General features: G+C 44.3%; 1 protein-coding gene across 3 annotated transcripts in view; it reads left to right on the top strand.

Annotated features, from left to right (window-relative positions):
• The window catches only part of LOC147903119 (tubulin-tyrosine ligase), a 192,800-nt gene extending 171,608 nt beyond the window's left edge, over positions 1 to 21,192 (top strand). For all 3 annotated transcript variants that reach the window (XM_087374206.1, XM_087374207.1, XM_087374205.1), the window contains 2 exons: positions 20,344 to 20,501; positions 20,605 to 21,192. In XM_087374206.1, the coding sequence (XP_087230332.1) occupies positions 20,344 to 20,501; positions 20,605 to 20,754 (308 nt within the window). In that variant the 3' untranslated portion in view covers positions 20,755 to 21,192. The remainder of the gene's footprint in view (positions 1 to 20,343; positions 20,502 to 20,604) is intronic.
• The last annotated feature ends 5,292 nt before the right edge of the window (positions 21,193 to 26,484 follow it).

The raw sequence follows: 26,484 nt of genomic DNA, 5'->3' as shown, positions 1-26,484 counted from the left end.
AATCGAAAGGAGGTCCTGAAAGCTGTCTGAGACACATCCTCCGGCCAAATGTGTATTTGGTGATACCCATTCTTCATATCTTTACGGCTGAAAATGACTAATCCCTCCAACCAATTCAAGATATCATGAATTCTTGGAATGGGGAGTCGGGTCTTGATGGTTATCTCGCTCAATGCACGATAGTCTATGCACATGGCCATGAACCATCACTCTTCTAGACTAACATCACTAGTGTACAGTAGGGAGATGAACTAGGATGAATCAGCCCCTTTTCCACTAAATCCCTTACCTGGCTCATGATCTCTTCCTTTTGGGCTGCACCGCACTAACTCTATGTGGTGGTTTGTTTGATGGACTACTACTGTTATTACATCAATGCCATGATCCGCAGGCCTTCAATGTAGAAGTTCACCTGGCAAAGAGTTGGAAGAAAAATCCTGAAAGTGAGTAAGGAAATCTGTCTGGTCTTTATCCAGCTTAAAGAAAACAATTTGTGGATCATCGGACTTAATATCCTTTGCAAAAACTAAGCACGTAGAAAGATGATTTTTCATTACTGAGCAAATAGCAGAAGCAGATACAACTGGGATTGACCCCTTAAGTTTGACATCCAAAACACCTTCCCTCCATGCATTAGATTGATTTTCCGGCATCTAGTATAGCATGAACTCCATGACACCATGGCATTCCCAACAAGACATCACGGCCCTCAAGTGGCATAATGTAAAACTCCTCGTTGTCCACAATACTCTGAATATGCAAACAAAGCTTCCCAATGATAGGGGTAACAAGTCTACTGAACCCAAGACAAGCCAAGCCTACCTTACTCATGGGTCCCATCTCTTCTGCATGGATTCCCAGCTTGCGTGTTAACTCAAGAGAAATAAATTTTGCACGAGCCCCCCCTAGGTCAAAGAAGATTAAAGATATATGATCCCTCACCTTGCCCCATGCTCCGCACAGCTCTGTAGCATCCCCATTTGGTTGCTCACTAATAACATCAGGCAACAACCCTGCAGTGGGCTTAGGCTTCCTGCCCCATGCTCTACATAGCTCTATAGCATCCCCATTTGGCTGCTCACTAATAACATTAGGCAGCAATCCTGCAATGGGCTTAGGCTTCTTGCTTTTCTGCTCATCCCTATCATCAGCTTTCCCTTCAATTTGCACTTTGGACATTCCCATGCTACATGTCCCTCTTCCTTGCAATGAAAGCAACTTGTTGGCATCCATTAAGTCCTTCCTTTCTTCACGTGACAGCCAGTTAGAACCTGGTCTATCACTCTTCTTCCCTCTAGAAAGGGGCCTTGAAAACATTCCCTAGCTTTCGTGCTTTCTTAAAATTATCATTTTTACTGTTCTTGTAGCCACTAGTCTTCCTAAGCAACAAAGCATCAACTTTAGTTGCATTTTCAATCAGCTGTGACATGTTGGTCACTCTAATCTTAGTGCAGCAATCTCTAATTTCTCTGGGCAGCCCACAACAATACTTATTAATCTGCTCAAATAAAGGCACATGCCGATAAGAGCTAACGGGCAACAAAGCCTCCCAGAACTTATTACTATACTCTTCCAAGTTATGGTAGTTATGCCAAGCTATCATTACATCCACCTCGAATGTAGTAGGTAGCCAAGCGGCTGAGAATATCTGTTTCGATTGAACTCAAGAAGACGGTGCTTTATTTTGAAGCAACAAATTTGTCCACCACTGCAATGCATTCCCTTTAGAAAGGTGGCTGCATTGCAAATCTTAGAAGACTCAGTGAAGTTACCTCCTGAAAGAGCTCCATCAAATTGTTGAACAAAAGTCGAAGCTTTCAGCCTATCTTATGCCCATGGTCATTAGGATGCTCTGTTTGTCAGGCATGCTCACTCAGTGCTCTACTTTTTGCCAAGCATTCCGGGTTATTCTTTTTTCTCTTTTGCGGATCTTACTACCAAGAAAGCTTATCATCTTCTTCTACCACAACCATCAATTTAGGAGCATGGCCTTTTTATTTGGTGTCTTGATAAATCTCTTACTTGGTGGAAGGTTTTTTTTTTTTTTTTTCCCAAGAAAAAGACTTCTATTAAGTAAGAAAAAAACCCGGGAGAGCAAGCTCAAAGCGGAATACATCATGAAATCATGAGGATAAATAAAAAATCCCTCAGAGTGAGGTGGAAAACAACCAAGGCTGAGGCTGAAAGTGCCATCTCAACCCTGTAGTAGTTTCAGAGAAGAAAGGAGAATCCTTCCATTCCCTGAAGAAAGAAGCCCTCCTAGCTGAGGCTGCACGGGAGCCCCCCTGCATACCCGTCCATACGGCCATCAAAGTATGTACGATGTCTGTCCAGATACTAGCCAATGTGTGCGAGGGATGAACCTGAGTACCCTCCATAGCCTCTGTGCATCTGGCTCTCCAGATATGCCAGGCTGCTATGCTCGCTAGAATCTCCCAAGAAGTATCCACAGAGGCATGTACAGCTGTAAAAGGAAGGTGTGGTACCACATCCAACGAACAGGACTCAATCCGATGACGTCGAACCAAAATGGCCCGAGAGGAGTCAACTCCCTCATAGAAAACCTGAGGTCCTGTAAGAGAAAGCCAAGCCACCGAGCCCCATGTCATAAAAAGTCGGGAATGGGCAAAGTGACTGAAAATCCTGGCTACCCCCATCCAAATCAACCTCGCCTGTCTGCAATCCCATAAGCAATGCTGAATAGACTCCGAAGTAGAAAGGCATCGAGGGCATGAAGGGTCGGCTCCGAACCTGGACCTCCAAAGGTTCACTGCAATCCCTCCATGGATAGAAAGCCAAAAGAAGATAGTGATCTTTCTATTCCTGTGGGATTTCCAGAGCCTCCTCCAGAAGCACCTCTGCTGATCCGCAGTAATACCAAAAGTCTCCCAATGAGGAACTCTGGAGGGTCTCCAACCTCTACTACTGAGCTGAAATCTCCTGGCATTACTGACCGTGTAACGAAATAAGGGGATGCTCTTCTCTCGATGCCCTGCGTCAATCCACTCCCACTCTCCGGGGTCCCACTGTAAACACCTGATGGGAACTCCCCCATAGAGCCAGAGCCTCCAAGACCCAGTGGAGAGTAGCCGGGGGTCTGGGTCTAGGAACCACTCTGAATCTGATCCCTGCATCAAAAGACCTACAACCCTGATAGGCTGAAAAGCAGACTCAAGCAAGATGTCCTCTGTGGACCTGAGCGATCTGCCACCATCCTAGACACTAAAAACCAAAGCATCCTCCTATGCATATCGGAAGGCCAAAACCTGAAGCAGAACCCTGCCTCTCGAAAAAGTACCTACCCAAGTGGAGGAAGTGAGTGGCATATCATCTGTGTCTACCCAAACCTCTGGAAGGGCTGCCTCAATCTGCAAGATCCTCCCTGCACTCCCTCTGAGATGTCCTGTCAACCTTGATTTGGTTTCCTCTGGAAGCTTGCGGAAAGCTTTCCAAGACCCCATAGAAGAAGCAGGTCCCCTCTCCCACCTAGACCACTGCATGTAGAGTGAGGCACCCAGTGGCCTGCCAAGATAATCTAAAATACTGTCATTCCACATGATGGGTTGCCTATCAATCTCTTCCCGAGAGGAAGGAGGAATCCTCCGAAGAGTGCTTCTGAAACTGGCCCAAGCTTTCAGAATGGCAACCATGAGAGGGGACGAAGGTGACCTGAGGTGTGCTGTGGTGAAGATCCATCTAACACTGCTCATCCAGTCTCCTCCTGAAGAAGGTGTGCACCTCTGTATGCTGCTGATAAGAAAGTCCTTCCACGGTTCTTGCCCTGGCATAAGTCCTCGCACCACCATCTTGCAAAGTAAAGCTCTGCACTGTAGATCTGGATCAATAATATTGAGACCCCCATCCTGTGTAGGGAGGATGAGGGTCTCCCAAGCCACCCTGGCTAAGGCATCTGCTGTGCCATCAAGCCCACTCCAGAGAAAGTTCCTGATCGGTCTTCTGAGCTGAATGATGCAGTCCCTAGAACGGCACCAACATGAACAAACAAACCAGGCTGTGGCCAAGAGGACCTGGTCGACCACCACAACTCTAGAGGCAAGATCCAGCTTGGCTGAGCTCCAAAAAAGAAGCTTCCTTCTGATGCTCTCCAAAACGGGAGCAAACTGCTGCGTGATAGAAATATCCAAGCCGACCTGGCAGCCCAAATACCTGATAGGCACACCCCTCTGAACCCAAGTGAATCCTATGTCAAGCCCCCAAACTGGAGTGTCCTCATCACTGATCCAAAAGCCATTGGATTTATGCCAATTTATCTGCGCCCTTGCCGCCAAGCAAAATAAATCCAATGCTGTCCTGAAAAAAGTGAGCACCTGTGGAGTGGCATCCAAGTAAATTGCTATATCATCAGCCAACTCACTGTCAAGTAGCTCCTCTTCCCTTCTGATGGGAAGTCTCAGCCCAAAGATGTCAGCTTGAGATCTAACATAGATACTCATAGCTTCGGCCACGAACAAAAAAAGGAAAGGAGCAAGGGGGCATCCCTGACGGACTGATCTCAAAATCTGAAATCTCTCACCCCTTACCCCACCAATAAGTACCTGGCTGTGGGCTGATCTGTACAAAGAGGAAACACCTCTGATCCAAGCATCAGTAAAGCCAAAGCGTAGAAGGGTGCCCTCCAAAAAACCCCAATCTACTCTGTCATAAGCTTTTTCAAAATTCAAAAGTAGAATGGCAAGATTCTGGCCACTCTGCATGGCCCACTCTGAAGCTTCCCAGAAAGAAAAAATGTTATAAAAAATGCTTCTGCCATGCACAAATCCCGTCTGAGTGTCATGAATGAGATCAGGGAGAAGTGGGTGCAATCGGAGGCTGATAGCCTTGGCCAGAATCTTGTAACAAGTCCCTAGAAGTGTGATAGGCCTCCACTGGGACACTAAATTTCTGCTACCTCCTTTTGGGATAAGGTGGATGAGACCCTCTGTAAGCGACCCAGGCATCTCGCCAGAGTCCCAAATGGCCTGCAGGGCTGAAGTAATATAGTCTCCAATCATCCCAAAGTGCAATGAAAAAAGACGGAGTGAGGCCATCTGAACCTGGGCACTTGCCCTTGTGAAGGGTTGAAAGTGCAGTCCTGAACTCTGTGTTGGTGAAAGGTGCGTCGAGTAGAACATGCATACCCGGATTCACCAACACAGGGATACTCTGCCAGATAGCCTGTCTAGCATCCTCTCTATCGTGTGTCTCAGGATCAGCGGTAAGAAGGGTGGCATAGAAATCTGAAGCTATGCGTAAGACATCATCAGGCTCTGTCTGTAAAACCCCATGTGAGTCAATAAGCTGGGATACACTCTCTCTACTATGTCTAGGGCCAAGAGTAGAGAAAAAGTGTTTATTGACTCTACCACCCATCTGAATCCAGAAGGACTCCCGTGCATGAAAGGCATACTCTGCTCTCTGATCAAGCAGTAACTGCAGATGAGCCCTTGCTGCAGCAAGGCGCTCCTGAATCCAAGCATCTGAAGGCCGTTTCTGCTCTTCCCTCTGCAAAGCTGCCAACTGCTGGCGAACACCAATCTTACGTCTGAGAATATCTCGTCTCCTGGTACAAGCAACTGAGCGGTAGAAGTCGCTAATACCAGAAAGGGCAGCGGCTACATGTGATGGATATGGCTGCCCACCCTGGACATGAGCAAACCATATCTGCAGGGCTGCCTCTGTAAGGTCCTTCTCTGTGTAAAAGGCATCTGGAATCCTGATGTTGGCAGACCGGCCTCTCAAGTGAGGCTCTGAGATAGCCAGCACAACAGGGAAGTGGTCTGAAGTGGAAACCCCAGCAGCAATGCATACCGATCCACCTCTGTCTAGTGCCCAGTCATCTACATAGAATCTGTCAATGCGTGCATGAATAGGCATCTGTTGCCTCCTATTCGACCAAGAGAACAGGAGGGACTGTGGCTGAATAAGAAAGGCATCATCACACCAAGTATCTCTGCCACAGAAATGGAAAAGGAAGGCATCCTAAGCTGCTCTCTCCAAAGAGTGAAGTCCGCCTTCTCTACCCCCTTTTTTGTCTGACGGTAACTCGACCATGTTAAAGTCACCTCCAATCACCCATGAATCCACAATGGGGGCCCAGGAGAGCAAAGTCTTCCACATAAGGACACGTTCCCCTCTAATGTTGGAGGCATATAGGTTAAGGAAACCAACCTTATGCCCTCCAATCAAAAGAATAATCCACTGAGCTCTAGAGGGAATAATGACTCCGTGCCCAACAACTAAGGGGAGAACCGACTGCGAAACTGAAATAGAAGTGCCCCCCTTGGTGCTCAAGGCAGGCGACCAAAAAGTATGGCCAGAAAGCAACTTGCCTGACTTGGCACAATCTCTAGAATCCAGCTTGTGCTCTTGAATAAATAATATATCAATGGAACCCCCAGTAACACCTGGATGAAGCTGATCCCGAATCAGCTGTCTACGGCGGCGATGTGGGACGCCACCTAGGCCCTGTATGTTCCAACTAACAATCCTCATCGACGGGAGGATGTAGAGTGGAACACCTTACCCGACCTAGTGGCGGAAACAAACCCCTCAACAGGGGAAGACCTCCTGCTCGAGGGGGGAGGGATGGAACCAAGTGGTGGGAAATCAACAGGGGAAAGAATCCTGGCACCTGAAGAAGAAGCCCTGTCAACAAGAAACCCAATCACTGGCTCCCCAAAAGTAGCGGACACAAACTCCTCCTCTGGGAAATCTGAACCCTCTGCCAAGGCTGAAAACGAGTTCCTGTGGAGCAAGCCAGACACCGGAGTGCGAAGGATCCCTTGTGAGGGAAGAGGATCAATAGTGTAAGCTATCCCCTTCCCCCTATCCAAGGGAGGAAGTGAAGAATGCTCTCTATCCTGTGTCTGCCCAGCCGCGGAGACCTCTTTTGTCTCAAGAAGAGCATCTGGCACCGCTGGATCTAAGGAAGAAGCTGCAACCGGGGAGGAGGTTGAAGCTTCAGCGTCTCGGACTGTGCATGGTGAGACTGGAGGGACAGCTCGAGGTGAAGCAGAGTCCACTAAGGTACCCTCGTGAACTGAAGGAGGGATCTGCACACGTATCGGAACCCACTGTAGAGCGTCGCGTGTTCCTGAGGTAGGTGGGGGTCGAAAAGCAGGTGAAGGACCTGTACCACCCCCCTCTCGAGGCCGAGGAGCAAGTGTTGGACCTGTACCACCACCAATCTGAGGAGGACCGCCATGCGAAGATCGAGGAGCAGGAGCTGGACCTGTACCACCCCTCTGTCGTGAAGGGCCTCAAGGGGGAATGAGAGCAAGAGAGTGAGAGTGAGAGAGAAGACTCAAGGTGTGCGGGTGTGAAGTGATGAGCCACACCACAAACTCATTTGTTTTTATTAGGATTAGGTTTACCCTATGACTGTCTTAAGACAATCATAGGTGTCCTATCTTTAATGAAGGGTTGGCAGAAGGGCCTCAAGGGGGAATGAGAGCAAGAGAGTGAGAGTGAGAGAGAAGACTCAAGGTGTGCGGGTGTGAAGTGATGAGCCACACCACAAACTCATTTGTTTTTATTAGGATTAGGTTTAGACAGTCATAGGTGTCCTATCTTTAATGAAGGGTTGGCAATGTGCCTTTACCCCAACAACCTCCCACCTAAAGGCCAATGTGCCTAAAGGGGAGAAAAGAATAAAAATTACAGCAATATACAGTTACTGTATACAAGACCATTAAATAAGAATGGTCTCATCCTAATCCCATGATGTGGCGGCAATGTGCAAACCGCTCTGTAGGCAAGCTCTTAGTGAGCAAATCTGCAGGATTATCATCAGTATGCACTTTCACAAGCTCAAGTCGCTTGTCTTCCAGTACCTCCCTGATGAAATGATATTTCACTTCTATGTGCTTGGTCTTCTGATGAAAGACCGGATTCTTTGCCAACATGATAGCACTCTGACTGTCACAATGCAAAACTGGCATATCTCCTGTAATGCCCAAATCTCCCACCAGCCGAGTAAGCCATATTGCTTCCTTGCAGGCCTCAGTGGCTGCAACATATTCAGCTTCAGTGGTTGACAGTGCAACGCATTTCTGCAACCGAGACACCCATGATATAGCACCTCCTGCAAATGTGAAAATATAACCGGTAGTAGACTTCCGGTTATCTGCATTCCCTGCATAGTCTGAATCTGTAAAACCATGCACCAATGCATCCTGCCTACCATAGCATATGCACAAGTCTTTGGTACCCTTGAGATACCTCAAGACACCTTTCACTGCTTCCCAGTGCCGCTTGCCTAGATTTGCCATATACCTGCTGATGACTCCCACCGCAAAAGCAATATCCGGACGAGTGGCAACCATGGCATACATCAAAGATCCAACTGCAGATGCATACGGAACCTTGGCCATTTCAGCCTTATCATCATCTGATCTGGGGCTGTCCTTACTGCTGAGTTTCAAATGTGGAGGTAACGGGGTACTAATAGACTTCCCCCCCTCCATTTTAAACCTCTGCAGTACTTTGTCAATGTACTCCTTTTGTGACAGAAACAAAAGTCCCTTGGACCTGTCACGAGTAATCCGCATGCCAAGAATATGATTTGCATCACCCAAGTCTTTCATGTCAAAAGACTTATGCAGTTGTTTCTTTAAAGCACTAATCTCATGCTGAGATTTACTGGCAATAAGCATGTCATCCACATATAGAATGCGTAGCATCAAACTGCCATCCTTTGCTCGATTGGTGTACAAGCAATGATCGGTCTCACACCTATGATACCCTTGGGACTGCATGAAGGCATCAAACTTCTTGTACCATTCTCTTGGCGCCTGCTTGAGTCCATACAAGCTCCTCTTTAGCTTACACACAAGCTGCTCTTTCCCTTTAACAGCATATCCCTCTGGTTGACTCATATAGATCTCATCATGGAGATCTCCGTGAAGAAAAGCCGTCTTCACATCCATCTGACATAAATCCATGTCGTCATGAGCAACAAGAGCTAACACTGCTCTCAAAGTAGTCATCTTGACTACAGGTGAAAAGATCTCATCAAAGTCAATGCCCTTCTCCTGCTTAAATCCCTTGGCAACCAATCTGGCCTTATACCGAGGTAAAGCATTTGAATCCACTTTGACTTTGTAAACCCACTTGCATGGCAAAACCTTTCTGCCTGCAGGTAGCTGCACCAAGTCCCATGTATCATTCTGAAGTAGGGAGTCCATTTCTGACTGCATGGCTTTCTCCCACTTCTTTTTCTCTGTTCTTCCCATAGCTTCCTTGAAGCTGGAAGGCTCACCACAATCTGTCAGCATGATAAAATCAGCCACATTATTGGCTCCTGGAACAAACCTGGCAGGAGGCCGTTGTACACGGGTGCTCCTCCTAACAAAATGTTCCGGATTAGGCTGCTGTCCAGTCTGTTCTTCATGCATGACGGGTGGCTGTACCACCATATCTGGCTGTGCTACAGCTCCATCTGCTGGCATATCCAGTGGTGCATTATTGGCAAAATTATCTGGCTGATTTTCAGCCTGTATACCCTCTTGAACAGGGTGATCTGCAGCAGCCTGCTGTTGCATATAAATGGGCATTCTTTGCTGTCCAACATCATCATAAATAACCCTCCTGTATTCCACAGGTTGCACGGGTTCCTTGTGTACACTATCCTCTTTAAAGATGACATCATTGCTGTGTATAATCTTCCGTTTAACGGGATCCCATAACCTGTACCCCATTTCACCTTCATCACCATAACCCATAAAGATGCATCTGATAGACTTTGGATCCAGTTTGGTGCGCAAGTCTTTGCGTACATGAGCAAAGCACTCGCAGCCAAATACACGTAAGTGCTTATATGAAGGTGGCTTGCCAGACCACACCTCCTCTGGCACTTTCAACTCCAAAGCCTTGTTTGGCGACCTGTTAATAATGTGAACTGCTGTTTGCACGGCTTCTGCCCAAAAGCCATGGGGTAATGCAGCACAAGACAACATACATCGAACCTTCTCCTAAATAGTTCGATTCATCCGCTCACTTGCACCATTTTGAGATGCATTATGAGGAGCTGTGAGTTCCTGTTTGATGCCCTTAGCTTGGCAAAACTGCACAAAAGCATGTGACACATACTCACCCCCATTATCGGATCTGAGGCATTTCAGCCTGCGACCTGTCCGATTCTCAACCTGAGCGACAAACTTCTTGAAAGCATCTAAGGCATCGCCCTTATGCTTCAAGAAATAGACCCACACTTTGCGTGTGGCATCATGAATGAAAGTAATAAAATATTTTGCACCCCCTAGTGATAACTGTGGCATCTCACACAAATCAGTGTGCACTAGATCAAGTGGTGCTCTATTCTGGGGAGTTCTCCTCTTATGAGGAGTCACAGAATGCTTGCCAAATATACAATGATCACAAGTAGGCAAATCTGAAAAAGAAAGAGGCGGCAGATAACCCAAACGTGACAGTTCTTGCATTCCTTTAACAGACATGTGTCCCAACTGGCTATGCCACAATGAAACCTTTGGCAGCTCGGTTATGGCAACAACATGATTATTCACACTGGAAACATAAAGAGGATACAAGGTATCACTCTTAAAACCCTCAGCCACTACAGCCTGGCCATCAGTAATCACCCATTTGGAATCCCCAAATGTGGTGTGGTAACCACTGTCATCCAATAAGCCAGTGCTAATTAGATTTTTCTTGATTTGCGGCACATGGCGGACACCATCAAGCATGAATATGCGTCCATCAGGAAATACTATCTGTATACTGCCAATCCCTGCAATCTGACATGCATAGTTGTTCCCAAGATGAACAACTCCATGAGTACCTTTGTAGGAAGTAAACCACTCCCTATGAGGAGTAACATGAAAAGAAGCACCTGAATCCAAGAGCCAGGTGTGCATGTCATGACCATCAATGACCAAGGCATGTGCTATTACAGCAGAAGAGCATAAAACATCATGTATGTCACTGTCACTGTCCTTTGCTGCAACATTCACTGCATCCAAGTCATCTGCCTTGGCCTTGCCTTTGCCTTTGCTTGCATTTCCTGCATCCTTTGTTTCAGCCTTCTTGGCTTTCTGATCCCGTATGAACTTGAAGCACTTAGACTTCACATGTCCCTTCTTGCGACAATAAAAGCATTCAATATCCTTTTTGCCACGGGACTGATTGCGGGATTTGGACTTACTAGCAGATCTCCCCTTCTGCTGAGTCCTGCCTCTATCCTGTACCTGCAAAGCATTTGAAGACTTGCTGCCCGCATTATTCTTCCTGCTCATCTCCTCCATGAGGAGAGAGCTCTCTACATCAGCATATATAAGAGTGACATTTGAATTAGACAGGGTGGTCTTGAAAGTGTCCCAACTCTCAGGGAGGGTACACAACAAGAAAGTAGCCTTGAACTCCTCATCAAGATTCAACCCCTGTGCAATCAGCTGTGTAAAGATGGCATTGAACTCACTCAAGTGTGAGGTCATAGCTGTACCTTCCTTCATGCAAAGATCAACCAGCTTCTTCAGCCAATAAACCTTACTGGCTGAGCTCTTTTGGGCATACAATTCTTCTAGCCTTTGCCATAGACCATAAGAGGTCTTTTCAGCCTGAACATTGAACACAAGAGTGTCTGAAATAGTGAGCATGATAGCTGCTCTTGCGGACAAATCAAGCTCTTCCCAGTCATCAGCTGCCATGTCAGATGGTTTGACACCCTTTACCCTTATGGGCTTAGCAATCTTCTTTAACAGAAGTACATTCAAGCACTGTTCTGCCCATAATGCATAGTTGTGTGCTCCTTCCAGTTTCTTTATGTTCAGAATTGAAGAATCACTTCCCCCTGATGCCATATCAGATAAGGAAAGTACCTGACTCCCTGGAAGTAAAAAAGGACTGAATAAAAATTCTGATTTCTCAGAAAAAACCTGCTCTATTCAAGAGCCAGAAGCACTCTCAATGGTGCTGTTTTTTTTTTTTACTGTCAGGAAAATCTGCAGCAAAACAGTAAATGACCCTGCAAATACTGTACCTTCTGACACACTGTACCGTGCTCAAAGAGGCATAAAAACAGTAATTTCAGACTGCTGCAGCTGCTCAACAAGTGCTTAACAGTGCATAATCATCTGACAAAGCACAAACACTGCTGTAAACCCTGATGTACTGACTGTACTGATCACTTCTCCCACCTCAGATGAGGTATTGCACTGAGTTAATATGCATAAACCACTTGGCAAACACCCAAAGAAAAATGACACTTCAGCCTGTCACACAACCTGCAACAGAAAATGGGATAAATCCCAAGCAATCACCCTTATACCAAGGGGAGAAAATGCATCTGAAGATCTCTGTCGGTAACCCAAGTGCTATCAAACAAAGTCTGGGCAAAAGCCCCTTGATCTGACACCTGAATCAAGTGGAGAACACCTCAACACTGAGGTAGCATGCAATATGAAAATCTCTCTGACAAAATCATCCACCAGTGTAATGCATATACTGCCCTGTGTAGAAATGACATACACAGATCCCAACGTACAAACACTCAATGAGGAACCTTTTGAGCACTGTCAACGATGGACAGTTAGGGACCGAGTAAACTCGATGCGCCCTGGCCAAGCGTGGCTCAACTGAGGTTCTCTGAGTGTTGCACAAGAAATGTGACCTGCAAGAAAATGTCACCTCGACACTACGGAAATCAAGACAAATGTGTGCTCTCTGGCGGGCAAAAGCCCTATGATCTGCTCACCTGTAAACTGAGATTCAAACCCAGTAAAAGCATATGTCCTCTTGCAAAATCAAGGCATTACCTTCTCAGAAAAAAATAGCTGTGCAATCAACCACACACTGTGGTTCTCTTCACCTCAAGCACGAGATGAATGAAAGTACTTGCTGTACTGTCAAGATAACACAGTTTTGTGAACTGAAAAAAAAAAAAAAGACCCTGAATCAAGAGGAATGAAGAGCAGAATGCGCTTTCACCTCTCTTTCTTCCCCAGACAAAAAACAATCTGCACCTGCTGTACTTCCTGTACCTGCGCAGTGTACGAAATTCCAGAAAAGGGAAAACAAAAAATGTCGAAAGGTTTGCCCTGATGTAACTCCTTGCAGGTGTGGCGGCGTCGTCCGTACAGCTGTACGGCAGTCCGTACGACGGGCGTCCGTATGACGGCCGAGAGCTGCTATGCAGCTATAGCAGCTGCTGTGCAGCTACTGGTGTGACGCAGCGCCGCCCTGCTGCTGTCAGCAGCTGCTGTACAGCCCGCGACCCGCGCCACAGCCCGTGCCCGCACCCGAGCTGCTCTCGTGCCCACGCCACAACCCGCGCTTGCGCCCGAGCTGCTCCCGTGCCCACGCTTGATGCCCGCGCTTGCGCCCTGATCAGATCCGTGCCGCTCGAAGTCCGTCCGTACGGCTGTACGGACGACGTACGTCCGTACGGCGCTGGCTAGGTAGAGGTCGAGGGATAAGGTGGCTGGTCAAGGGTAGAAGGGAAACCTTGCTCTGATACCAGTTGAAGGGCCTCAAGGGGGAATGAGAGCAAGAGAGTGAGAGTGAGAGAGAAGACTCAAGGTGTGCGGGTGTGAAGTGATGAGCCACACCACAAACTCATTTGTTTTTATTAGGATTAGGTTTACCCTATGACTGTCTTAAGACAGTCATAGGTGTCCTATCTTTAATGAAGGGTTGGCAATGTGCCTTTACCCCAACATGTCGAGGTCGAGGAGTAAGTGCTGGACCTATACCACCCCCCTGTCCCCCCTGTCGAGGCCATGGGGCGGTAGCTGTACCAGAGGGCTTCTTGGGCCTTTTCTTCTTCCTGGGGCAATCCCTGGCAAAGTGTCCAGAGGTCCTGCAAATCCTGCACTGGTCCTGCCTGCCTGAAATCTCTACTCTCTGGCGAAAAAAGGAACCATCCGAGCGCTGGATCATAACGTGATCCATCTTGAGGGTAGGATCCTTGCAAAGGACCCTAACTCTAGGAACCCCATCAGCCTTGGTTGCCCCTGCTGCAGTCAATGGCAACCCAGGGAGGGGTGGGATCTCAGCAACTGCGCCAAAATGCTCCCCAATAACAGAAAGAAGTCGATGGTAAACCTGGGGAAGCTCGGGGAACCTGATGAAGAGCGAGAAGATTTTCTTATCTGCCTCCACTGGGTCGAAACCAATATGAAAGGCTTCAAAGAAGATCTTCCTGTGTCCCAGGTGTAAAAACTCAGCCTTGAGCACAGTGCTCGCAGCCTCTGGAGTGTCAAAAACAACCTGGAAAAAACCTCGTCCTAGAAGACGGACATCTAACAATCGTGGAGTGAGGTCTAGGGGGAGAGCCGCAAGCATCCAGTCTTTGGCTTGGGATCTGGAGGGGTGAGACCCGAAGATGCGTGCTAGCAACGTGGTAGAGCATTCAATCTCTACATCCTTCTTGAGCTGCTGCAACTCGTCTTTAGAAAAGGTGATAGTTTTCGCGGCCGGTGGAGGTGGAGTAGGATTGGCTGACGGAGTATCCATTGCCAATCGAGGTGAGGAGGCCGACTCTAACAAATTAAAGGCTCCTTCCGTTCCAAAAAAAGCTGCGGGAGAAAAGGGGGGTAGAAGAAAGGGAAAGGAGGCAAGGAGGAAGCAGGGGGAAGGGGAAAGAAGGGGAGACGCTGAGAGGCTGAAGGGGAAAGGGGCAGGCTGAGAGGGAGGGAGGGGGCAGGCTAGGAATAGGAAAGGGAGAGGAAGGAGAAGCTGGAAGGGGGCGGGCTGGGAGGGGAGGGCTGAGAGGGAGAGGAGAGGAAGGAGAGGGAGAGGTAGAGGGGAGAGGGAGAGGAAGGAGAGGGAGGGGCAGGGAGGGGGCGAGGCAGGCTGAGGGGGGGAGGAGAGGGAGCGGGGAGAGAAGGGAAGGGGGAGGAGAGGGGGGAGGGGGCGGAGAGGCAGGGAGGGGACGGGGGGGCAGGGGGGCAGGCTGAGAGGCAGGGAGAGGGTGGAGAGGCAGAGAGGGGGGCGGGGGAGCAGGCAGGGAGGGGGCGGAACAACAGGGGGGGGGGCGAGGGAGCAAGCAGGGGGAGGGGGCGGAAAAGCAGGCAGGGGGAGGGGGCGGAACAGCAGGGAGGGGTCGAGTGAGCAGGCAGGGGGGGGGGGCAGAACAGCAGGCAGGGGGAGGGGGAGGGGGCGGAACAGCAGGGAGGGGGCGAGGGAACAGGCAGGGGGAGGGGGCGGGGGAGCAGGCTGAGGGGAGAGAGGGAGGGACGGGCTGAGGGAGATGGAGCAGCAAGGGAGCGGGGAGGATCAGCAGCTCAGCTGTTTTGCGCCTGGTGGAAGGTTTGTCTCGGCCGTATTTGGAACAGTAAGCTCCCGCTTAGACAGGGGCTTTTTTTATGCTGGTGTTTGGTTGGTGTACTACTAGTGGGTTCTTTCTTGGCTGCCAGGTGAATAGCTTCCTTGTATTGTCCATATTGTTCACATCCGAGGGAGATAGTCTTGCATCTACTCTGGACTTGCCCATGATTTCCTTCCTAGATTGGGGACTTACCTTCGTGCCCGATTTCCAAGCATTGCTTTTGATAGGTAGTTTAGTTGTTTGGGAGATATACCTCTACACCGGACTATATTCACTTTTTCAGTTGGTGTCGTTATTGGGCACTATGGTCTTTATATCATGCCCATAACTCTCAAATCTATGGACAATCCACTGTGGATATTTATCATTTTTTCTGTTCCTTCTTGCATCGCTACCTTCAGAACGTGCATTCCATGGAAGATCTTCATGCAGCCCAGCTAGAAGTATTCTTTCATTGTTTTTAGCTTTCTTGTACTACCTATTCTTCACTAGAGCAGCTATCATATGTTTTCTTTTGAGCTTTTTTAGCATAAGAGTGTGTGTGTGTATGCATTGAATTAGTTGTTCTTCATTGGAGCAGCTATGATGAGTAGTAGTTGTCTCACTTTGGGATAGCTATGAATGTACATTCTTCTTAATGAAAGGTTCTTTTACTGAAAAAAGTGAGATTTCTGGAAATTATCTCAAGATGAGGCTGCTTGCTTGTGTCAAGCTACACACTTCCTTCAATGCAACAACCGCAAGAAGGTTGAGAAATGGGAAACCAGGCCCACAGGCAGAGGGCTTTCACTGATAAGGGCTGCTCCTCAAAGGAGTTCTTTACGGGCTTGCATTAGAATATGCAAACTGCAAATATTTGTTGTTGGGATAAAAATTTGGATGGTACTCGGAGCAATTCCAAAGCGCAACTTGGCAAGGCATGTGTTAGTCACTTTGCTAAACATTTTGGCATGCTGATTTACAATCACATGTTGTGATGTCAACTCGGCAAGAACTCCTTCAGCATGTCAGTCCAGTTCTATAACTTGAAGTTCCTTTCAAGAAGAAAGAATTGAAAGATGCAGTTAGAGCATGTGAGAAATGGGTAAGTCTGGGTCGGGATGGTCTGACCGTGGAGTTTTTTCTATAGTATTGGGATGACATTTCACCCACACTACTATATATGGTTAACCATGCATGGGAAACTCAACAGATGCCAACCAGTTGGAAGAAAGGATTGGTAAAACTATTCCCCAAAAAACATTTGTGATTCATCTGCAGATTGGAGATCCATGACTCTCATGCATGTCATCTATAAGCTAGTTGCTAAGATGGTAGTGGCTCGTATCAAGGGCTTTCTACATAAAGGGTTGCACCCTACTCAATATGGTTTTATTCCAAGCAAACATATTATAGACAATATTGCCAATGCCTATGTTGGGATTGAATATGCAAAGTACACTAAGCAAGATGTTCTCTTATTAGAGTTGGATCACTAAAGCCTTTGATACGATACAATGGCATTTCATCTTACAGACTATGAAATCTTTCGGATTTGGGGAAAAGATGCAGCATGTTATTTATTGGTTATATCAAGACAATAAAGCTGTTGGCACTCTGGCAGGTAATATTACGGATCAATGGACTCTTTTTTGTAATACTTTGTTTTATGCCATAGTTATCATCCTATGCCTCAATACATGGATCATTTAGTAGCTACAGGCGTCTTGCATGGTCTAGAGATACATGGCAACAAACCATTGATTGCATAGGCGGATGTTGCTGATTCCAGAAAGGGATCTTTCATGCTTCATGCATGCTTTATCTTTATATGGTCTAGCTGCTGGTCTACAAGTAAATTTTCAGAAATCTAAAGTTCTTCCTCTCCATGAGAAAGCTTGGCATCATATCTTAAGGCCAGGGGACATAGTTTACCCACGCAACGTGTACGTCATCTTGGTTACCCTTTAGGGTGGACAATCACTCGTCATCACTGGGTGCTTGACATATTTAAGAAGAAATGGGAATACTGAAAGCTGGCCACTTGGCCATTACATGTCCACTATCCCGCAGTTCAATCAATTCTAGGTGTGTATATCCAATTTTATTTGCCCTTGATGATGTTTGCCAAGCAGGACATCTCTTGTTTTACGTCTAATATCATGGGGCATTGATGATCACCCTATCGCTGGAAAGCCCTTAGGTTGCTTTCAATGGATCACCTTTGCTCACCTAAAATGCTTGGGGGAGTGAATATGGTCAATATTCACATGCATATTCTAGCTCACAATGGAAAATTGATGCTATTGTTCATGCAGGCTGATTGATTATGGATAGACATGATGCAACATGTGATTCTACACTCGTCTTCTACAACCTTTGGTCATTGGTAGCCTACGCAATGGGACTTTCTTTTGGGTCACATTGATGGCAAAGTAAAGGGATGCCCTTTTGTCACTCGCTTGCTTTCTTATTGGAAGCACATACTCTCCCACCTTAAATGAAATGGCAAGGATATGCCGAGAGCCTTCATTGGTCGAAGGTCTTCACGCCTCCGTTGACTTTGCAGGAACCTTGCCGCTCTTATTTGACACACTTCTCGGTGGTGACAGAAAATATTGCAGCACATTTGGGCTTCAAAACTCTCTTCGGTAAAAGTTTTTCTTATGGTGAGTTTTGCTTGGTGTTCTTCCATTTGGACAGATCATGGCTCGTCGTCATATTGCTCTTGCCACTTCTTGATAATGTTTGTCCCTACGGCAGTCTATGCATCATTTGTTCTAGCGTTGCCCTAAATCTCATGATTTCTTGCTTTTGCTACAACAATGGGCTCTGGCTCGTTTCCCCACTGCTTGCTTTGGCAAGTAATTTTGGTTGTTTGGTTTTCATCCTGTAAGGTAGGGATATGATCTTCTCTTTTATTGGGTTCGTTATTGGGCACTATGGACCCTATAGAAGGACTGCAACCATTGGGTCTTTGGTGATCCCTCCCTAACTATGTATTAGTTCTTCGAGGATCTCCAGGTCAATCATTCTATGATTGTCTACATGCATGGAATCTTGATTATCCCACCCTCTTATCATGTAATGAAATCTTCTAATGTTTGTAGCCGGTTGTCCCCTTCTTTGGGATTTTTCTTTGTAATACAATGACAAATGGATCCCCCTGAAAAAATAAAACTTTTTTGAGAGGGGGGGTGTGTGTTTTTGGTGGTGGCAGGCGGACTGTTCTTTGTAATATAATGACAAATGGATTTCACCCCAAAAAAAAAAGTGTGAACTTTTGCCTTGCAAGTTGTAGTTTTGGGAATCTTGAGTTTTGTTGTGTACAAAATTTCAACTGATGTCCTTTGTGACTCATCGTATGGAATTTTTTAAACTACGCATATCTAAACTATACCAAGAACAAAAGGAGGATTTCTGCCAGCCTTTGTAAAAAAAAGGTATATAAGGATGGAGCAAGGAAGAGCTACAAGCTAGAGCCTTGTATCATTGTTTTGTAATCTTTGTACTATCTTATATGCCTTCTGTCAATGCATCTTCGTCTTGTCGAAGCCTCACGTCTATGCCCATCTTGTCAAAGCCTCATGTCAATCCCTTCTTTTCTGATTTTTGTTGTCCAGCAACTCACTTGGTCCCTTGTCTTGCTGGATGTAAGCGTCATAGATTGCGTCAGTCTATGCATCCCGTTAATGTTGTGCTTCTGCAATCCAGTTGTTCTATTAGCACTGCATGGTTATTAAGACACTTAAGACACGTGTCTTACCTTAAGAAACCTTTAGACACTCCCCTTTTTTTTTGGGTGGGTGGGGTGTAACAACAAACATTTGACTTAACTGTGCTATCATTGATGGTGACTTTGGATCGAGCAATGGCAGTGACCTTGCAAATTCGGATTAGGATGAATCTTGAGAGATTTTACTCTTGAGAGTCGAAATTTTCCTTTCAATTATATGTATCAAGATGCAGATTTCATTCGTGTCACATGTGACTAACAAACTATTGCCATGAATCTATATTTATTGATCTATGATGATTAGTATATAATCTATGTAGCCCTCAAGCTGTTTATCTGGATTTTTTAATATGAAGATTCAATTGTCAGTTTAAACCTTTGAAGTTGTGAGTCATGACTTGCAAGCTCTTGAGGCGTGACTCTTAAGTTGCAAGCTCTTTCTTTGGGAAAAAAAAAAAAAAAAACTTGCAAGCTCTTGAGTTTTGAGTCTTAACTTTAAATTTTAAGTCTTGAGTGACGAGTCTTGACTCTTAACTACATTGTACAAGTGCATTGTTTCTTCTTGCATTGTTTAGGGTAGTTTACTTTTCTTCTAGAATCTAGCAGGTAGCTATGCTAGCAAGTTGTACACTCATATACTTATACATATATCAATTAATATTTATTATTATAACCACATTGATGTGTCTTACGTGTCTTATCTTTAAGACACTTTAGACACTCGTGTCTGAAGCATGTCTGGCGTGTCGTGTCTTAACGTGTCTTACAACCATGTTGCACTAGTATCTGAATGTATCTCTGCATCTTTTTCAAACTCTCTTTTAATGTTGCAGATTAATTTTTGTGATAAAATCATTTTCACATAGTAGATGAGCATCTCACTATAGCCCTTGTTTGAAGTAGATTGCTTTACTTGCCGTAAGTATATATTTGGATTTTTGTTTCTGCAAAAGATGGCAGAGGAGCTAGTTGCAACTACCTGTAATGTTGTTCAAGGCCAGTGTAGTGAAGCTTAAAAGGCGTTTATCCATAATCATTCATCCAAAGAACATAAGCAGTATTTTGGCTGATGAAATCTTAGAATAAGATAGCAAGGAGTGAATAAGATAACAAGGAGTGTTGTGATCAATCACGCGGACAGAGAAGAACTGGCAGTGCAAGTGGAGCCCTTTGATAGGCTAGTATTGGTAGAATGTGAAACTTCTTCCTGCTATATATATGCTGCTAGTTTTGATGTTGATAAGCACATTTGAAGTGAACAAAGCTTCTTGATAGAATTGTTATGTTTCAAAGATGTGATTACACTATAAGATCCTAGGTGCCTAAAGTACTCTCCTCTCTGCAGTGAGCTGGCAGGACATACATAAGAAGGTCCGGCAGGTGATTCGTTTAGTTTTCGAAGGAGCTTTTGCTTTGCATCCTGAGATGCATTCTTCAAGTTCAAGAGCTATGTACGGTGTGGACATTCTGCTGGATAAATCGTTTCAACCCAAACTCTTGGAGGTGTGAACATGTTTCCTATTCCATGTCGCTTGGGTGGTTAAATTTCATTTTGAAACAAAGCTTTTGATTTCATACTCAAGAACTTAATCTCTGTCTTATTCAGGTCACCTACTGTCCTGACTGTACACGAGCTTGTACATATGATGTCAGAAATGTGCTCGGAAGTGGTGACCTGATACAGGCCAACGAATTTTATAATGATGTTTTTGGCTGTCTTTTTCTCAATTCTTTGAAAAATGTAACGCCTCTCTGAAAACAGCCTGTTTCAGAGCCATCCTATAGTATAGATGTGTTGCCATCCTATTGTATACATGTGTTGTAGAAATTAAGGGAGATCATTCTCACATGCTTCACTGTTTTATATTAATTAACAGCGTTGGCATTCCAAGGGAGGATCATGTGTGTTTGTAGAATTATGCTTCTCTCACCAAAGGGAAAAGATTGAAGCACCTTCCAAGGGCAGTTGACACCTCACAATGGGTAAAGTTACCTGCCCTCTCCTCTCCCCTGTGGTGCCCCCTCTCTCTCTCTCTCCGTCTCTCTCTCTCTCTCTCTCTCTCTCTCTCTCTCTCTCTCTAAAATGTAACGCCTCTCGAAAAACAGCATGTTTCAGAGCCATCCTGTTGCATAATACACGTGTTGTAGAAACTAAGGGAGAATCATCCTAAAATCTTGCTTTTAGAGCACTATACCGCAGTTTTTTTAATTAATTGATGAAGTTGTCATTCAAAAGAGGTAGAATCATTTTATTGAGCTTCTTCCTAAAATTATTCTTCTAGGACTTTGTTGCAAGCCAAATGCGTGATCAAGTAAGTTATCAACCTACGGTCAAATAGTCTCTTTTAAAGCACCAATTTACATAGTACATGTATCACAATATTTTCAAAAATATTATGCAAGGCTTGTTCACCACAATGTTATCTTGGAAACATTTTTTTCAAAAAGGCCTTTTATAAGTTGCAACGGTTTTACCATGAATTTGTAAATAAGTCGATGGCTCCATCTTTTTACTTTATAAGCAAATAAAGTTCTCCCCAAGATAAGCATGCAATTTAATATTGTTCATAGTTTTCATTCTTTAAAAATGATCATAGTCCTAGTGGAATCCACTTGAATTAGATACCTTAGAGCTTGAGTTTCTTTTTAAATGAGTAATGTTCATATAATTACAAAATTTCATAAGGGTCACACACATCATTTATATGGTGGGCATGTACATCTTCTCAATTTCAACCATGCATGGTGTTCAATTGTAAGAAATTGTGTATCAGTATTCTTATATATGCATCTATGTGTTCAATGGTCATAAAACATTGCATCTACCTTTTTTACATTAAGGTCCATAAACTCACAAAGTTTCATAAGGATCTAACATTGTTTGTATGCACATTTTCTCATTTTTCACCATGCATGGTGTACAAGTGTTAAGAAAATGTGCATTGTTATGCTTATACCATAGATGTATGTGTTCAATGGTCAAGAAACTTTGTGCATATATTTATTTAAGTAATTTTTTTAATCATGAGTACTTCAAACCATATCTCAAAGGTGAAATTATAATAGTAAGGTTATGTAAGTTTAGGTTGGGATTTTGACTTGGTATATCTTGTATTTTGGCAAGCGCAACTCTCTTATTATTTTACACCCAAAACTACTACACCACACTGTTTTGTACAGGGTAGTGAGGATGGATGAGCTTTATTAGGAGGTAGGCTACTAGCCCATAGGTCAAATGTCTTCCAATGGTCTAGGAGCTCATTCTCCAAACCATATATTCAAAATATGGGATTATGCAAAACACTTTGATGAAGAGGATATAGTCAACATATAGCTATTTAAAAAATTACTTGCCATAGTTCATTGCTAGAAAAAAAGAACTCATAGTAGCCACTACCAAGATAACCACCTGGAACAAAAAAACTCTACCTGTAATATGCAATTAGATGAAGTGAGGTGCAAGTGTCAACACAATCATGAATGCATTCACCTACCAGTCATGCCTAGAAGGAGTAAAGTAATGAAATAAGTCCATGAAATATAAAGGCTCCCACATAGCAAGAAATTGATTAGCAGCAACTCATGGATAGCCAAATGAGGCTATCAATGGTAAGAGGAGAAGTGGGGGAAGAGCCCGGCTCTGCTACCATGTTACGGAACAAGGTGGAGGGTGTTCACTATTGAGGAGATTCTAAGCACTCATATCTTGCTACATCTTCATGATAGCCTTCTCCATTTTTTTAGTGAAGTCTTGATAGCAAAACATTTATGGGATTTTGTGGAGAAGTTGCTTTCATAGTGACATGCTTTTTGTACCCTATTTTATGCTTGTATCCTCATTTTTGGTGTTTTGATGTAACATGCATATTTATTATTTCTCTTCATTTGGTAAAGTGGTAAACGCTGCCATATCACAATTAATGACATTGGTAAGATCCTTATTCCTTCTTGTGTGGAGAAACCATTTGTGCATTTTTGTGGAAGTCGATCCATATCCATTTGCACATTACTTAGTCATTTTGTGTGAGGATGGCTAAGGTATGACGTGTACAAAATGTTGTGAAGGTCAAGCAACTTTATATAGTCATCTTCATTGATACACCATTCTCCTAATGTACTATGTTGTCATGTTAATACATGTCTTTGATTATATCTCAAACCTTGTAATAAACTTGTAAATTGATAAAAGATTATCCCTTAGTTGATATCACCCTGATGTTTGTGCAATACTTCACCCGTTTCATATTGAGGGGAAGTGTCGAGATTCATACATCCGTATGGTTAGAGTGGTTAAATCCACATCCTCGTGATTGGTAGATAAGGATGTTAGATATGATTTTGATTAGGAGATGAGGACTCGGTTTCCTATTTAATGGGTGGTCACCCCGATGTGGATTATTCTAGCCTTCCATGTTGGAAGGTGATAGCTAATCTCCCATCTTGAGAGCATCTTCTTAATCTTGAGTACTCTCCACCTTGTTTCATAACAATGGGATCATAATTGACACTATTCATGCCGAATGGTGGCACTATATGCTAGTGATTTGGCTCATCCCATTTCCCTTCATTTCATCTGTGTGTGTGAGGCAACCATCATTTCTATGTGACCAACAAGGTGCCACCCTCAACAAGATATGTGAATTGTCATGCAACAAGTATGTAGCATGGGGGCAAGTGGGAACATACAACATAGGATGAAAATGATGAATGGCAAGAAAGTAGTGGAAATACATGCACACAAATGGGAACAAGCTCGCTCTATTAATAGTTAGACAAAATAGGTAGTAAAAAACAAAGGTCTCAAGGCTGCATACATGCATTGGTTGTCTTGGTAGCATAAAGGACCCTAACTCTGAAATCTAGGACTGTATACACACACCTTCCTTCTAGCATTCACTATGAGTATTACCCATGGAATTTACAAAGATTCATACCTTGAGTAGGTTCCATTACATGATATCAAAACTTTTTGGCATATTTTGCCTTCATGGATCCTTCATATATTGTAATCTATATATTCCTCTATTTGGTCAGAGCTCCCATCGATTGGCTCTTCTTTACATTATGGCTTTCTCTTCCTTTGCTTTTGGAACAAGCATCACTCCGCAATTACCAGCATCCTTTGTAGCCTCCTTTTGTTGTATAGTGTTGTTTATAGGGCATTGGCCATCCGATACACACCATGTATTTAGGGGTACGAGCTTCTCCCTTCTCGCCTAGCCCTTCACCCATTTGCTCTTTAGTCAAGAGCTTGGTTTGTTTGATTTGCCCTTTTGGCATAGCATTTGCCTCTGACCTCAATTGATTCCATAAAACATTATCTCTAGGGCTCAATATTGGCCCCAACTCTACTTCAAGCCATGTTCTTATGGCTTGGATTGCTCTTTGCTATTCATGGAACTGGCATTGTGTGTTGCATTTCCAATAGGGAATTGCAAGGTTGTGGCATTCACACAATAATTCATACATCCTCATCACCTCATGCACTACAATGTGATGCATCTAGTAGTGGCTGTCTTTTCCCAAATTTTTTTCCCAAGATCATATCATATGTTCCCTTTGGGTCTCGGAGCAATGAAAGGGTAGCCAACATTTCTAGCAATGAGGTTTGATGGTTCACCGTGCCACCTCTTGAATCTTCGATTGCTTACTTTCATGTTGCACCACTCCTTACAATCTGGTTCACTGTGAGCATTGCTTTTTGTCGGGTCCTTGGCACAGTCATCCGCGGCAATCAATCTTCAGGATCTACCTCACTATTCTCCTTTTTCAATTCAAGATGTCTAGGCCCTTTGTTGCTCATGTAGCTCTGCAATTTATTTCTTCCCAACCTTGTAGATTGCTTAGTGCTCTACTTCCCATATTGCTTGCTTCTTCTCCTTGATTATCTACTCCTTTACTTCCCAAGGTGCTTCTGCATTAGTCACTTCTATTGCTTGCTTCTTCCCTTCTTTAGCCTCCTAGTGACCTGTTTCACTAATAGCTCACTTCTTGATAGCTTTGACTACATTATTTGAGGCTTTTCTCCTTTGTTTACCTAGCCTTTGCTTCCTTGATCTTTTGATTGTCTCGACCCCCCCTTTCTTTGGTTTGACACACTTCATGTTTTCTCATTGGGAAGAGCCTAGGATTTTGTAAAGGTGAAGGCACCAATCACTCCTATGTCACATTCACCTTTGTGGACACCATTTCTTCGTTTTTGGGGGCTTCTTGGGGTTTTTTAGAGTCATGATTTAATAAATAAGTTTAAGTGTTTCTTGAATTCAACATATAGGTGGTGCAAAAATGCACCATGTGTTTGAAATATATATTAATTGTGTAAAGAATGTGTATTCAATATATAGGTGGTGTAAAGATGCAATATTTGTTTGAAATATATATTAATGGTGTAAAAATACACCATTTGTTTATAATTAGGTATTTAAAAATTATCGTATGCTTTTGAAAATCGTTCAGAGTCATTAGATTCTGGTGTTGCATTTTGACTTGATGGACTAAGTCTATTGAAATGATATTTAATATGTGTGCAACTTTGATTGTAGCTACACTTCGATCTTTGTCAAATCCTCTTGATTTTGGAATCCATCACATTCCTTTTGGAAGAGACCCTTATAAGTTCATTTCATTGTGTGTTTTTTTTTTGTTTTTCAAAGGCTTTTCAAAGGCTTTGGTTCCAACCATAAAGTTGTGAATGTCAAGGGAATTCCCTTCTCATCCCTTACTATTTGGACATCTTGGTCATCCAAATCTAATTTTGGATTAGGTGCCCAAATTGTAACAAAAATACCCCATTGAACTTGGTCAGATTGCACAAACTCTGGTAAATTATTGTCACACTTCCTACCACAACATCTTCAAACTAAAAGGTGTTTCTTAGCTTCTTTCATATCTTTTCTCTTTTCTATCAAATTTAGATCCTTGTGACTCAAATCATTTTGGACAAAAAGATTTACAATATTCAATGCTCATTAGGTTTCCTAATGTTTTTAGATATTCACTAAGGGCTTCATTTGACTTGATAATCTCCACATTTCTCAATATACTTTTGCATCATACTTCTAAGATGTGAAATAAAGGTTTAAAAGCCACCATTTTATTTAGCATCCATGCGCAATTAAAAGTGAGATGCTCGGGCATGATGAACTTCATTCAACCATTGGAGGATATTCTTCTTCTTTTCCTTTTGTTCGGACTTGAAGTCCCATGATTAGATTTCATAGAACATAATGTCCGCATTCATCAAAGTTGAGTCCCCCATCACCATCATTGAAATAGTGAGTAGGGAATTGTTATGTTGTAAGGCATCATCATGGTTCATCACCTTATGGTTGGCTAGCATTTGAGAGCCATGTGAGTGAGAGATGCTAGAATGATGGTTGTGAGCGAAGGGCAGAGTGAGGCGGCGAGGGTAGAGGAGACGGGGAGGGGGAGGGGAGGGAAGGGAGAGGGGGCTTGAGCAGAGTGAGCTGAGGGCAGAGCAAGGTAG

This window comes from Dipteris shenzhenensis, chromosome 4 (genome assembly GCF_047967505.1).
Source record: "Dipteris shenzhenensis isolate YYH24624 ecotype China chromosome 4, Dip_SZ_1.0, whole genome shotgun sequence".
Taxonomy (NCBI): domain Eukaryota; kingdom Viridiplantae; phylum Streptophyta; class Polypodiopsida; order Gleicheniales; family Dipteridaceae; genus Dipteris; species Dipteris shenzhenensis.
Note: the sequence above shows the minus strand (reverse complement) of the source record. Positions and strands in the feature narration are given on the sequence as shown.